This window comes from Strigops habroptila, chromosome 2 (assembly GCF_004027225.2).
Source record: "Strigops habroptila isolate Jane chromosome 2, bStrHab1.2.pri, whole genome shotgun sequence".
Classification (NCBI taxonomy): Eukaryota; Metazoa; Chordata; class Aves; order Psittaciformes; family Psittacidae; genus Strigops; species Strigops habroptila.
In genome coordinates, this window is record NC_044278.2 from 10,110,261 (window position 1) to 10,124,995 (window position 14,735).

At 50.4% G+C, this 14,735-nt stretch overlaps 1 protein-coding gene across 1 annotated transcript; it reads left to right on the forward strand.

Moving 5' to 3' along the window:
* Positions 1-318: 318 nt before the first annotated feature.
* On the forward strand, positions 319-6,124 carry LAG3 (lymphocyte activating 3). The gene is made up of 8 exons (XM_030471940.1): positions 319-479; positions 661-832; positions 996-1,222; positions 1,474-1,731; positions 1,894-2,187; positions 2,534-2,824; positions 3,101-3,216; positions 5,502-6,124. The coding sequence occupies exons 1-8, from the start codon at positions 425-427 to the stop codon at positions 5,610-5,612; spliced, it is 1,524 nt and encodes a 507-aa protein (XP_030327800.1). The 5' UTR covers positions 319-424; the 3' UTR covers positions 5,613-6,124.
* The last annotated feature ends 8,611 nt before the right edge of the window (positions 6,125-14,735 follow it).

Here is a 14,735-nt window from a genome sequence, read left to right on the forward strand (position 1 = left end):
ACTTTTTCCACTGTCTATATAGAAGCGAAACCTGTAAGAAAAACAACAGCGACCCAAAGAATTTCCACTCAAAGATGCTTAGAGCAGTGTCTCTGGGCCCTCCCTCCTCTCTCACACTGGCTTCAGCTCTGCCTTCACGTGCTGCAGACTTTATACTGGTTTCTTGGCCATGACGCATCTTCTTAGTGATATGGGGAAATCAGCTGCCCACCTGCAATATAAGGGCATCTAAGGAAATGCTTTGATCAGAAAGAGAGAGGCAGCAGAAGAGCAAGCACGTCCAGCTGCCCCTCTTTGTTCATCCTCCCACTCCAACATCTTCTTTGTTTGTGCGCCATTTTTGCTGATCTCTTGAAGCTTTGGACCTGACCAAGCGCAGACCTGAGTGGGAAGACACAGCCCCTTGCCTCTGCTGGATGCCACCATGAGGCCCGTGTCCCTGGTGCTGTTCCTCACCTTCACTCTGCTGGCTTTCAATGGTAAGAGGGGCTGAATGTACCAGCGAGGGCAGAGTAGTTCAGTAAGCTGAATCTGGCTGTTACTTGCTCTCTGACAGGTCTGGAAGGGAGATTGTATCCTTCTAACCCCACTGAAGATGGGCAGATATTGCTCTCTGCTCTGTGAGTCCAACCCTTTGCTCAACCCTCCATCCCATTACAGCTGGCCACATCCTACCAGGAGCAGCAGAGATGGGAAGCGGGAAGCGGAAAGTATGGGCCAGAGCAGGGAGTTCAGCCGTGCTGCCTTGCTATCTGAGCCGCAGAAAGATGGGGAAGAGCTGGAAGCAACTGCCTGACAAGACATCTGTGCTGTGGAAGCGGCTTGGGGGAAGGTATGGCAGGGCCAGGACAGATCTGTGTCCTTTTGGGGAACTGGGGAGGGTGTGAGAGACTTTGAGCCCCCATTCTCCTTCCCCACATTCCCTCCTTCCTGCTCCCCCACCCTTCATCTCGCCAGTGCCTCCAGCACGAGCCACTCACTTGTCCCACCCGCAGCACCCACCAGGAGCCACACGTAGTGCTGGAGGTGGAGGACTCGGGGCTCCGGAAGACAGCGCTGCCCATGAGGCCCCGAGTGTCAGTCCAGGACTCTGCCTTACGCAATGGCAACTTCTCCCTGCGCATAAGCCCGGTGCGGAGCGAGGACGCCGGGCTCTATGAAGCACAGGTGGTGTACAACAACAAGGTGCAGAGCTGCCACGTGGAGCTGGGGGTAGTCACAGGTAGGAGGAAATGGAAAACCTAGGGAACATTGGGTTTAGGACTGCGGAGGTTGTAAGGGTGGGACGGGGAGGGGATGCCATATCTGCCAGAGCAGGTTAGAGCACAGGCAGATGCACCCTGGAAGCGCACAGCTTCCTGTTGTCTGCTCTCAGCTCTGGAGAAAGGGCTGCTTGAGGGGCAGAGCTAGGACAGAAGAGGCAGTCCCCCTGTGATCTCAGCTTCCCCCTCTGCCACTTGCTTTTCCTTACAGTAACCCTCAGTCCACCCAGCCCTGTGGTAGAAAATGAGCCGCTCTTGTTGCAGTGCAACTCCAGCCACCATGCAAGCCTTGTGGAGACGTGCTGGTTCCACAATGGGCGCCTGGTCCCCACCTCTGGGACCTTCTGCTCCTCGCATGGGGCTCCCTTCATCCTCCGGCCAGCCATGAGTGATGCGGGCTCCTGGCGCTGCCAGCTCAGATACTCCGATAACGAGATCATTTCTGCCATGTACGACCTGCAAATTCTAGGTGAGCTCAGCCTCTGCATTGCTACTCCAGCATCCCCAAGTTGCTCAGCCTGATGTGACTGGCCAAACCCAGTGGCCTCAGCTTCCAAGCTCCCACCCTGTCCTCACCTCCCTGTGGAGCTCTTTCCAGCTGCCACCCCATGTTGTCCTCTCTCTGTCGCAGGTTTTGATGGCCCAACCAACCCTGTGGTCTATGCTGCAGCTGGTTCTGCAGCTGATCTACCATGCACCCTGAGCTACCTTCCCAGTGCCTTTGGGATCGATGTGGTGACAGCCCACTGGAGCCACCTTGCAGGAGCACACTTGCAAGACTGGGGCATCTCCCACAATTCGAGCAGCAGAAACTTCCCCCTTCATCTCCCTGTGGTGGGGCCGGGTGATGCAGGACAGTATCGCTGTGCTGTCTCTGTGGGCAGCAGGACGATCAGCAGGGACGTGACCCTGGCGGTGGTTACAGGTGAGGGGAGAGACAGGGAGATGCATAACTCCTCAGGGGTCCCATGCTGCTTGCAGATAAACCTCCTCGCACATCAGTGCATGAGCATGGGTTGCTCCTGCTCATAAGTTCCCACCCCAGGTTGGGAAACAAGTTCTCTGTTCAGGGCATTGCTCTGCACTGGACTCTGCTGAAAGCAGGGGTTTTCCTGGGGAACTTCATTCTTCTTCTTAAGACTGAGGAAGACAAAGAAAACAAATTAGAGGGCGTAAAAAAAGAGGTGTGTAACAGAAGAAGGAGGGATAAGGAAGAGATGTGGACCTGCCTGTAGTCGTTTCTGAGGGTATTGTTTTTTCCTTTGCTGCAGTCACTCCAAACATCCAAGGACCGGTTTCCGAGGGATCTCACTTGCTGCTCATCTGCAGCCTCACACACCCTCAGGGACATGAACGTTTCCAGTGGAAGCAACTTGACTCAGCCTCCACTAACAGCAAGCCGGCTGTGGCCACCTCCCATAACCTGGGGGGCCACAGATTCCATATGGGCCCTACCTTGGAAATACCCCATGTGTCACAAAAGGATTCAGGCACATGGGAATGCAGTGTATATGGCCCAGAAGGCAGACTGGGAGCAGTGGAGTATGGGCTGCATATCACAGGTACTGTCCCCCATGGATCTGTAACCAAATCTCTTCTTCTCACCCTATTCAATTCTCTAGTGCCCTTTCCTGTCTCAGCCTCACCCTAGCCATCTCCTCTTTGACCGCTTGGATCGTATCTTGCTGTCATCTTGTCTTAGCTCTCACCAGTTCCTCCTGTTGCTGCTTCCAGTACCCTGCACCTTCTTCCAGTTCGCCTGTCTTTGTGCAGTCCCAGCCTTGCCCCAGTGCAAAATCAACCTTCCCCTTCTTCCTAACAGTGGTTCCTCCTTACAGGTGCCCAGGTCTCCAGCCCTCCCACCATCTTCAGTGGGCAAGTTACTTTTGGGCTCACACTCACCTTCTTCCTCCTGCTTACAGTCTGTGTTCTGGCTCTGGCCCTGCAAAAAAGGGTAAGTGTCCATCACCCCATTTCTGTTAGTTTTCCTGTACATCAGCCCTTATTTGACCTTACCCTGGGTGCCCTAGAGACAGCAGTGAAATGTCACAGGGACACAGCAGCCAGAGAAATAATGAGAACTGGGCAGTCTTTGAGGGTGTCATGGACATGAAGCAAAAGCTGTAACCTGGGCATCAGCAGGTCTGACTAACCATAGCATTCACCTGGGGGATGTAAGACACTTCAGAGGAGGAGTAATACCCCCTAGGGGGCAATCACAGCCCAGCCTTGAAAAGCCTCTTGTTTATTCTCCCAGAGATCAAGACATGCTGTAATAGGGGAGGGTTAATTTCCAGGCTTTTGTAGGTGTCCTTTCTTATTCCTTATCTGGATGCTTTGATGTAACAGTCTCCTGTTCCATATAAATGCCTGATGGTCACCTGATGCTGATCTCGGTGCTGGTCTGTTGTAGCTGGCTCAGACCTCACACCTTGGCTGTCTGCTTCCAGCAACTTACTGCCTTAATTTGCTCAGCTTGTTCCGGTATCTTGTCTCCTGAAAACTCTGCCTTGCCTTTATGGCCCCAAAGACCAGACCAGGACTGATCCCTCCCCAGCATGCCACTGGAGAAAAAAATGTGCAGACAAGTCAGACCGTTCCTCAGCAGTTTTCATACTGTTTCTCTGCAAATCACTTACATGTCAGATTCTTTCTTTAGGGTTTCTTTTTGCTGAAAAATGACACTTTTGGGGAGTAGCTGTGACGTAGTTGCCTTCTACTTAGCTTCTTAGAAAGGGCTCACAGCGAAAATCCCCTTCCAGTGCAGGTTGGGAGAGCTTGCCCTGGCGAAAGAACTGGGTGCCCTGAACCTGCCTTGAGCTGAAGAAGGTGGATGGGACAGCACTGATACAAATCCTTAGCAAATCCCAGTGGCTGGAGGCTGAAAACAGTGCCAGAACAGAAGCAAAACTGACATTTTATAGAAACCCCTGTGGGCAGCACTAGGACCCATGACTGGTCCTTCGTCACTGGTTCTTCATCACTGGTCTTTAGTCAGCACTGGTGGTAAAGGATAATCTGAGGCAGAAATCGACACTTTCAGGGTGGGTCTCTAGACTATGCAAGTCCAGGACAAGATGATCAGAACCACCCTTTCTGGCCCAAAACCTTGGACAGGAACCTCTTGACTGTATAACTGTAAAGCCTCAGTTAGCAGGAAATAGCTGCAACTGGGTGTCACTAAACAGCTCTAATCCAGCCAGGATATTTACTACCTCAAAGCATTTGTGTATGCCCTCGCGGCCTTGCTTTGCCGAGTAAGCAAAGCTCCTCTGTTGCAGCACAGATTCTCCATCCACACGTGGTCCTCATGCCCTTGTCTGCACAGTCTCCCCAGAGGCTCATCCTTTGTGAGAGTGCAGATGAGGTGCCTTGAGCACAGATTTTAGCTCTTCTCTTGTTCTCTCTCTGCTGGCATTCTGTGAGATCACATTTGCTCTTCTTGCATGGGTTGGACACTGGCTGCTCACTGGCAGGTTGCTGCTGCGTTCTCCTATGGGTCTTGGGTGACATTTTCATCCTCTTTCTTCCAAATAAGGCTACTCAACTTTATCAGCCACATAATTCATTAGCTCTTCCACACTCTCTGTGCTACTAATGATTGGTCCCACACCTATCTTTGAAGACTTGTGCTTATAATTTCTCTACAGCCTGACAGAAACCTGTCAGCATAATCCAAGTCCCTTCCTCTTGGCTGAGATCACACCTACCAGGCCATTCTTCCACTAATCTCATCTTTCTTGCTGTATTGATCCTCTGTGTGTCACAATATACTTTACCGTTATCGGGAGCCCTGGGATCTACCTCTTTTCCATTGTCTAGAAAGTCACTCGTTAAAGCAAGATGTGAAAGTGGTTCTGTCTTTCATTTGTTCTTACCTCGTTTTGCAGGAACCTTCATGCCTTTCATTATTCTCCCTGGAAAGGTGTTGTAAAATCAGGCATACCATTGAACCTGGCAATGGCGTGATCATTGCCCACATCATTTTTTCCTCCCTCTTGAGCATGGCCTGTCTTTGTTATTCCTTATGCCTATGACACCACAGAGGATAGTGTTGAGCCAGCCTTTCCCAGAAGAAACTGCATGTCTCAGGGAGTGGGACTGGGGTCTTCCCTGGCTGTAGGAGGGAACAGCAGCCTCGTGGTTGCAAGCAGTAGGACCATGTCTTCCATGGCAGCCCAGAATTGTGCAATTCAGTCTCCCTCCCATGGTTGATATTTCCTCTTTCTTCCCTTTCAGGCACGGCCTCCTGCCTTCCCAGCGTTGGATGGGATGGTTGCCATCACTGTGCCAAGGAAGAAGGAGGTAGAGAAAAACCAGAAGGAGAAGATCCAGCAAACTGAGTTCTGACGGGAGCAGGGCCCAGTCTGCATGGGAGGATGAAACTCTGTGTGCCATGCTGCAGAGAGATGGGCGCTATGCAGACCTCTCAGGAGGGTCTAGGGATGGCGTGAACATAGCAGGAGGCTGTGGGAGATCTGTACCTGCAAAAGGGCTGGAAGCTGCATACCAGGGCAAAACAAGACTCACCTCTGCAATAGGGTGGCAAGCAGCACAGATGCTTTGGAGCTATTGGGAGTACTTGAGCCAGTAGCTATTGCCTACTTCAGTGACACCTCTCTCTCCCACCCTTTGCCCCTCCTTCATGGCCTCTCTCACAGCCTTTCAGTGCTGGGACACTTGGATGCAGGAGGTGGCTGGAACCCAGCTTCCCTGCAGCCCAATGGTGTTTTCTCCCCACCTGCCTGCTTTCTTCTCCCTCTCCCCACACTGCCCTGCTCTTGCGCTCATTCAGTGGCAAAGGGGACCCCACAGAGGACTGCATATGTTGCACATTTCAAGCGCTTTACTTTATTAAAACTCATTTTAGAAACTAAAATAAACCTGTCTAACAAAAACACCCACTGTCCCCTGTGTGTGCTTGGGGAGGATCGCACCTGGTGGTGGTGCCAGGTGTACCTCTGCCTGTGGGAAGAGCTTCTAAGGACTTCCTTGCCTTCTCTTTCTCTTTCAGTTCTGTGTTCCTGAAGTTGCCTGTTCATTTCTGACATTTTCACAGCAGGAAAGGGGAAATTAAATGCCACTAGGGAAGAAAGAATCACAAGTTAAATCTCCTTTTTTGCTGTGTTTCAGAGTCTTTTGTTTTTTCTCCTGTCTGGCTGTCCCTGTTGATTCATTTATTCCTTCAGCACTCACATTTTCTTGATAGATCTTCGATTGATGTTATGGCTCTCTGTCACTCTTCTCCTGCTAAGGATGTACTTAGTAAGCATGAGACCACCAGGCCTCATCTCTCAAGACCCCCAATGTGTTTCGGTTTCATGTAGTTAGAGAATGTTCTTCACCTCCTCTCCAAACAGCCACGGAGGACAGCAGTACTGTGCTTGACCAGTCACTGCATGCCACCCCAGAGAAAGCCTCACTAGTAAAGAGAGTCACACATGTAGTTTCTCCCATATGGGTCCCTAAGCTGTGGCTGCTTAGGGAGGCTGTGGTAGAAAAGCTGATCTCTCAGTGTTTAGGATGGAAGATTCTCTTGACTTGAGTAGAGGGCTTCACTACCAAGCCAGCTTTTCATTATTTCAGCAGGCACATGAAGAGGCCTTCTTGCTGTGTGGCTCTCACCTTTCTCCCCCAAGAGCTGGGGGAGACAGGTACTCAGGTCCTTCAGTCACACAGGTAGTGAATGTGCTCAGGGATCCTCATACTGAAAGTAGTGGAGCAGCACCCAAAAAGTCACAACTAGCCTATTCTGGGGAGCATGTCTGGACTCCACAGTGATTTCGCTGTTCAGCTATCCATGTCTTTTACTGAAAATGATACCCATTTCTCCACTGAGTCCTAGAGAAATGCAGCTGAGGTGCGAGGTAGACTTGTCTGCTTCAACTGTCCCATGCAATCACAGGCAGGCACTGAAGCAGAAACAACGTAAGGCAGGACAGTCCAGCCTGGCACCAGGCATCTTCCTAGGTAAATGATAATGCTGTTATTGTTTTCAGGTTGGGGTAATCTGTCTAGCTCAGTCTCCTCTCTCTGCCAGATGCTTTGGAGGTAGAGCAAAGGTGGGTTAGGCCCAGTGGGGCTAAGGGGCAAACCAATATTCAGCAGGACCACATCATATTCTCCCAGTGCCTGACAGCAGTTTGCTCTCTCTTCTCATACACAACGGGATGCTCTCTCTCTCCTCCTGTAGGTAATAGTGTTAGTATTGCTTGTTACCAGCCTGAATGTTCTCATTGCTCAGATGTGTGCCTGGTCTGTCTTTAAACTTTGTTGTTTTCTTGTAGTTTCTGACTTCCTCTGGCAATCAGTCCTCGGGTCAGCTTACTCACTGTGTGAAAATGGTTTCCCTTTATCAGTTTTGAATTCAAAGCTTTCTGCTTTCATCATCTGTTTTCTCCTGTCACAAAGGGTGGAAGAAGAAGGACTCCTAATCTATCATCTCTTAGCCAGTCACTATTCTACCGCCTTTTATCACATCCCTTTTTTCTATCTTCCCCATCCCCTCCTGACTCATTGTCTTTCAGGTACAAATCCCAGATATTGGGGATGTCCCCTCTTACAGTTTGCTCAGGCCTATCTCTATGCATGGTCAACTCTTTGGATCCTTTGCTCTGGAAGAGGAGGCAGCAGCCCTGTGGGAAAGCAGCGCTGCCTTACATGGAGGTACGGTGCCTTTCCTCATATCATTTCCATCCTGCCCTTCATGGCTCCCAGTGTCTTGTCTGACTGTTGTTCCCCACTCAGTGATTCTGAGCTTGTACCGAGCTGTTCACTGTGCCCTCGGTGAGATGCCTGTCATGGTGCCCAGGGTTCTTACTTCACCTGGTACAGTTACAGTAAGCCAAAGCCTAGAAATACTTATGCAGTTTACATTTTCCCTCCAGCTACATGATTTTGGGAACAGTGATGCTGAATTTCATTTGCCTTCCTGTTGCTGATGAGCACAGCTTGCTTACATGTCTCCAAAGCTCATCATTCTCTCGTCTTCTAACAAATTCAAATAGCTCCATGCTGTCTACATACTTGGTCTTCTTGCTGCTTACCTCCTCGAACACTAGAAACTCATGTCTTAATTCAGGTTCTTTTGAGCCTCACTGCTGACAACTGGCAGTTTAATCCTCCTCCTTGCTTCCAGTCTCAGGTGCACAGCAAAGCTGTCCTACTCGTCCCTGTGCAGGGTCAATCCGTTACCCCTGCTAGCCCAGCAGCTTCGAAGGGTTGAGGAGAAGTTGCGAGCTGTTCGAGATGGCCAAGCACTGGATTATTTACTGCAACTCTTACTTCATGAATCTGATGACACTTGGAGCCAGTTTGACCAGAGGAATTTATGCAGTTATGTTCGGTCGCGCTGCAAGACCTGGGTGTGCAGTAGGCACCTCCACAACTATTGTAATACTGGTAGCAGTTCCTGAAAATACTTTCTTTGTAATAGAGAGAACAACGGTGTCTGACGTGTATAATGTGTGTGACACCATCTACAAAGGACATGAGGCGTCAGATATGGTTGAGTATAAACACAAATTCCACCATCTCTATCTGAAGTACTGAGAATGACATCTGAAGCTTCACAGACGTTGAGACTTGCTTTTGTAACCAGCAGAGCACTTCATGCAAATAAGCATCACTGACAAAATACAGGCACCAACAAAAGCCACAAGCACGGCCACTGAGCTGCTTGACAGACCTCAAGGAAATCTGAATCAGGATGGCACGAGGCAAATCAGTAGAGTTGAAGTGGAAGGACCAAGAGTCTGTACAATAAAGCAAATAAATCTGGAAGTCTGTCCCAAGTGGAGTCAATAAGTAAGAACAGCAAATAAAGAGCAAATAAAGCAAATGTCATGCGAAGGAAAGAGACAGGATGCTTTTCCACAAGGATACATCTACAGGTGCAAAAATCATAGATAAATATGGCCAATGGGCCAGAAAGTGGTGGGTTGACCCTGGCTGGAAGCCAGGTGCCCGCAAGCCACTCTATCACTCCTCTCCTCAGCTGCACAGGGGAGAGAAAACAGAATGAAGGCCTTGTGGGCCGAGATAAGGATGGGGAGAGACACTCACCAGTTGCCATCATGGGCAAAACAGACTCCATTTGGAGAAAATATACATAGTTTATCGCTAGTCAAATCAGAGTTGGATAATGAGAAATCAAACCAAGTCTTAAAACACTTCCCCCCACCCCTCCCTGCTTCCCAGGCTCAGCTTCACTCCTGATTTTCTCCTCCATCACAGTGGTGTGGGGAGATGAGGAATGGAGGTTGTGGTCAGTTCATCACACATTGTCTCTGCCCCTTTCGCTCCTCAGGGGAGGACTCCTCACACTCTTCCCCTGCTCCAGCTTGGGGTCCCTCCCACAGGAGACAGTTCTCCATGAACTTCTCCTGCGTTAATCCTTCCCACAGGCTTCAGTTCTACATTAACTTCTCCAGCGTGGGTCCCTTCCATCGGGTGCATCCTTCAGGAACAGGCTGCTCCAGCGTGGGTCCTTTCCATGAGGTGCATCCTTCAGGAACAGACTTTAATCCCGACTTAATCTCTTCTTGTAAACCCCCCCCCAATACTATCAGAAAGAAAATAATCAGGACTAGGTCCAGCTGTTCTGCATCCAAGACTTCCAAGGGATTTCAATTGAGAGGCCAAGGAGGTGCTAGCAAATAGCGTAATCTGACGAAGAAGCAACCAGAAACAACTCATCTGTTGTGGTCTTGGTATGTTCTGCACAGCCTTTCAGAAATTGGAACCAGATCTGGAATTCCCTAGGCCACGGAGGCACTCTGATTTCTTACCTGTCTGGCGAACTGGTAGGAAGATTATCAGCACCAATTCTGCCAAGAAACTTCCCATGTATTACTACTCTACTCGTATTTCTTCAACACTTCAATGCAGCAGTGAAGAAACACAAAATATCTGGGGTCCTGCATTTTTGCCTTCCAAAGGTTCTCTCAAACAAAGCTCCTCGTGGGAATGCTGGTTTAGGACCTACATTTTTTGCCACCCACTGAGATTCAAGGTATCTGGGACAATTGTTAGATAGCTGTTGACTCCATCATGTTCAAGAGCTTCTATTCCTAGGTTTCCACCTTGCTGGCCTTGCAGTTCAATAGAACTGGCTCCAAAAGCTGTGTGTAGTCTGACATGGATGTCATTCCGCCTGAAGGGATTGGTTTCGGAGGGTCTTGCAGTAAGAGGACATAGGACACTCTCAGTGTGCAGGAGAAACAGCAGGAGGTGAAAGCACAAGGGCAGCTTTAGGAAAGACTTGTTCATTCTCATTCTTATAGAGGTTCCTCTTCTTGTACAAACACTGGGTGTCTTCCTCTCTTGTCACCAGGGAAACCCCCCCGCTATTTTCATGGAACGTCGAGGAGGATGCACCAGCAGGTCCCTACCAAGCTGCAGAGGCTTCAGGAGCTCAGCCGGGACCCTGCGGTCAGGCACTCCCAGCCCTTCGAAACCTGCCCCTGGGTGAGCGCAGGACCGACGGACACCCCTGCCCGCCCCCCCGCTCAGCCCCAGGCATCCCGCATCCCAAAACCCCGGCTGCCCGCTGCCAAAGCCTTGTGCCCCCATCACCAACGGGTGATGCAGGTTGCTGGGGGAACCTGGGCTGCGGGGTGATGGTGGGGGGCACAGCTGGGGCTGGCCGGCCCTCGCCCCTCGCCTCTCACCGTGGCTTAGTGCCTTCATCTCTCCGGAACAGGTTTGTGCCGCCATCTAGTGTCCACGCAGGACAGGAATTCCCCGTCCCTCGCGCTTGCATTGTGTGGAACATCCATCATTTGTTCCTCCTGCGCTGTGAGCACCCGTGAATCAGCTCTCCAGTGACCAGCTGATGCGCTCGGGGCCTTCTTCCCCTTTGCTTTCAGCCTAAGGAAGTCAAAGCAAAAACACTTATAATTACTACTCAGAAGGAAAACCTTACGGCTTGTGCTACTGAATCACACCCCACTTCAATGCTCCGAGCCTCAAGCTGCTTCCATCGTGATGTTCCAGACCCTCTGTACTGATGAAACCTCTCCAGTTGTGCATCATAACAAATACTGTCACCAACTTTTCCCTCTTCTTTTTGCCAAGGTCATTAATAATCATAGAATCACAGCCTGGTTTGGGTTGGGAGGGTGTTTAAAGCTCATCCAGTTCCAAGCCCTGCCATGGGTAGAGACACCTTCCACTAGAGCAGGTTGCTCCAAGCCCCTGTGTCCAACCTGGCCTTGAACACTGCCAGGGATGGGGCAGCCACAGCTTCTCTGGGCACCCTGTGCCAGCGCCTCAGCACCCTCACAGGGAAGAACTTCTGCCTAAGATCTAATCTAAATCTACCTTTTGTCAGCTTAAAGCCATAAGAAAATAGTAAGTAATACCTATCTCATACAGGTCCTTAAAAATTCCCCTATCAACCTCTCTCCTACCTGTTGCATTTCTCTCTCATCTTTAACATCAGCTTGGTTTTGTTTAGGCTCACATTAGCTGCTGTCACTTTTAGTGACACACTTTTGCAGTTTGTGATTCTTGGGCCATCCCTCTCTCCGGTGCGCCCAGGCAGCCATCTGGCTAGTCTTTCTCCATTAGACTTCATACCTCCTGGCAAAATACAAGGGACCCCTTGCTCATGAAGAACATCTCTGGAGATTTCCCCATTTTCCTGTCATCAGCAAATGAACCTTCATGATATCTGCTTAGAGAGTCTTCCCAATTAAAGCTTCTGCAGAGAGACTCCAAGCACTTACAGACAGGTATCTCCCCCCAGCACAACCTAGGAGCCTTTCCTCCTTTTCAAGGTCCATAGATAGCTGTGCTGGGGCAAACCACCAGGCCCCCTCACCAGGTAGCTGGTTGTTTCTAGCTCTGCATTTCAAGCACCAGAAATGCCTCTTAGCAAGCTCTACAGGCATCAGATATTCTGCTGCAAAGAGAAAGCTCCCAGCCTTTGAAGCCGCTGACATCCAGGTGCCTGAAGATACTGTTTTCATGCCGTGTTCAACACTTGTCCGTCCTTCTCTCTGGTACTGCTGAGAAATAACCAATTTTTCAATACATCTGTGTATCCTGTATCCTTTGGAGTTCACAGGCACACTCCCAAGCCCTCACTGACATGCAGGGAACTTGGTTTTAAGGAGACCACCTCTGGAGGTTTCTTGGCTTTCCACTGGAGTCCATAGAAGGTCCTTCTCAAGATTTCATTTTTGAGTGCCCTTTCTCCCCTTTTTTGCCCTTCCTCAGCAAAATGTTGTGTCCCAGCAGACTGTGACCTTATCCTGGTTTCAGCTGGCTTATTCAGTTGCCAGCTGGGTTTAAACCACAACAGACCACTTAGCACAACCTGGGAGCCTCTTCTCTCCACCCAGGTCTACAAGAATATCTTACTCATCAACTCCAGTTTGCAAAAATCATAGAACCACAGTCTGGTTTGGGTTGGAAAGGACCTTAAAGTTCATCCAGTTCCAGCCCCCTGCTACAGGCAGGGACACCTTCCACTAGAGCAGGTTGCTCCAAGCCCCTGTGTCCAACCTGGCCTTGAATGCTGCCAGGGATGGGGCAGCCACAGCTTCTCTGGGCAAAATGTTGCTGGTGATGGAGTAGAGCAAAGACAGACAGTGCTTGATGGTGGGGAATGCCTCTGCAGAGGAGACAGAGGCCTGGCTGGGGCAGCGGTGTGTAGTGCTCGGGCTCTTCTTGCCACACTACCACAGGGTCACTGTGTGGTGCTGGGTAAGCTCCGCTTTCCCTATGGTGCCGTTCAGTAACTGTCCCAAAGAGGGGAGAACCAGACTGGCATGGAATTTAAAAACCAGTTCCATATTTATGAGAAATCTGACATTCAGAAGCGAGACCGGCTGGCTGATATTATGCATCCCTCCTGGATTTGATGTTTAATTAATGCTTGCAAAGTACTTTGAGATGCTTGGATGAAAGTGATACAAACACGTCACTGTGCGCTGCGGCCCTCAGTCCCAGAGGAACCTGCTCACCACACAGCTGGGAGAGATGAGGCTCCCTCCTGAATCCCTTCCCTGGGGGGAGAATGGGTCCATGTGGGGCCAAGCCTGCAGCTTTTGTCACCTCAGACTCACAGTCCGGCTCCTCCTTGCAACTCTGCAGCAAGTTCAAGTGTGTTTCAGAAGCTTTACCCCTTCAGGGAATGCTATTTCTGGTGGATATTTGCAGTGACATAAACCAACTGTTTATAAAACAAGCCAGTGTTTCTGCATTACAGCAGGCTGGGGAGATGAATGCAAGCCAGGATCCGCGCAAACCAAAGCATCAGCTCAATGCCACAGAGCCTCAAGCTCCAAGATGCAAAGGTCTTACAATCCCAACCTGACTTTTCTCAGCCCTGTTTTTCCCCCACCAGCCCCTCTCTGGCAGCTAGAATGCACATTTCTATTTGCGGGCATGCAAAGGTGTTTTGAAGACACTGATGGGTTGCAGCAGGTTCCTGCAGGAGAGGTGTGTCTCAGAACAAGGCTTTCACAGGCTCTGGACACTGCCAAAGCAGGTGCCTATCCCACCCCATCTCACTCCACCCCATCCCATCCTGTCCCATCACATAGCCTATATCCCACGATGGGAAGTTCAGGTTTCACAGAAAAGGTGGCTCTTTTCCTGTCACGGGACAGCTTCATCTTTCTCCACAGATGCACTAATGGACCAGCTACTACACTCAAGGCCTGACTGGTGCTGTTCTTTTCACACGTGGTGCACATGATGAATTCAGCACTGTGTCTGTCTGTCCCTGCTGCTCCATGTGCCTGTCTGTCCCTGCTCCTCCAAAGCCTGGTTACTTCTTGTACCCCCATCCTCCAGACAAAGGGGCAAGTCGCTGCCAGGAGGAGAAGAGTGGGTGGCACACAGATGAAATCTCAGCCATGTCTGGGGCTCAGTGGGTTTCCGCCGCCTTGGCTGAGGCTGGGATTCAGAGAGAGAGACACCAAATGTGGGTGGGAAACCACAAAAGCCCCCTCCTCCACCCTACAGGGAAGGGAAACAGCTGAGATTCAGTAGCGATACAGGTTACCTAAGAGTAGCCTTGCATTGGGTTTGCATGGCAAGGTTTTGGTAGCGGAGATGCAACATGGGTGGGTTCTGTGAGACGTGAGCAGGACACATGTGACATGGGGCCAGCTCAGCCAAAGCCATGTCCAGCCAGCTCCAAACCAGACCCACCACAGACCAAAGCTGAGGCAGCCAGCAATGCTGGTGCTACCTCTGTGATAATGTATTTAAGAAAGGGTAAAAAAAACCTGCTCAGCAGCTGTTAGAGAAAGGAGTGAGAAAACATGAAAGAAACAGCCCTGCAGACACCAAGATCAGTGAAGAAGGAGAGGGAAGAGGTGATGCAGGTGATGCGGGTTGTCCACCTGCAGCGCATGGAAGTCCACATTGGAGCAGTCTGTTTCGGAAGGACAGTGCTCCATGCAGAGGACCCACACTGATGCAGTTATAGAATCATCAAATCATAGAACAGCCCAG

Coding starts and splice junctions, on each gene's coding strand:
- LAG3 (XM_030471940.1), top strand. CDS start 425: ATGAGGCCCGTGTCCCTGGTGCTGTTCCTCACCTTCACTCTGCTGGCT. Junction 833..995: donor TGGAAGCGGCTTGGGGGAAG/GTATGGCAGGGC, acceptor TCCCACCCGCAG/CACCCACCAGGAGCCACACG. Junction 2,188..2,533: donor GACCCTGGCGGTGGTTACAG/GTGAGGGGAGAG, acceptor CCTTTGCTGCAG/TCACTCCAAACATCCAAGGA.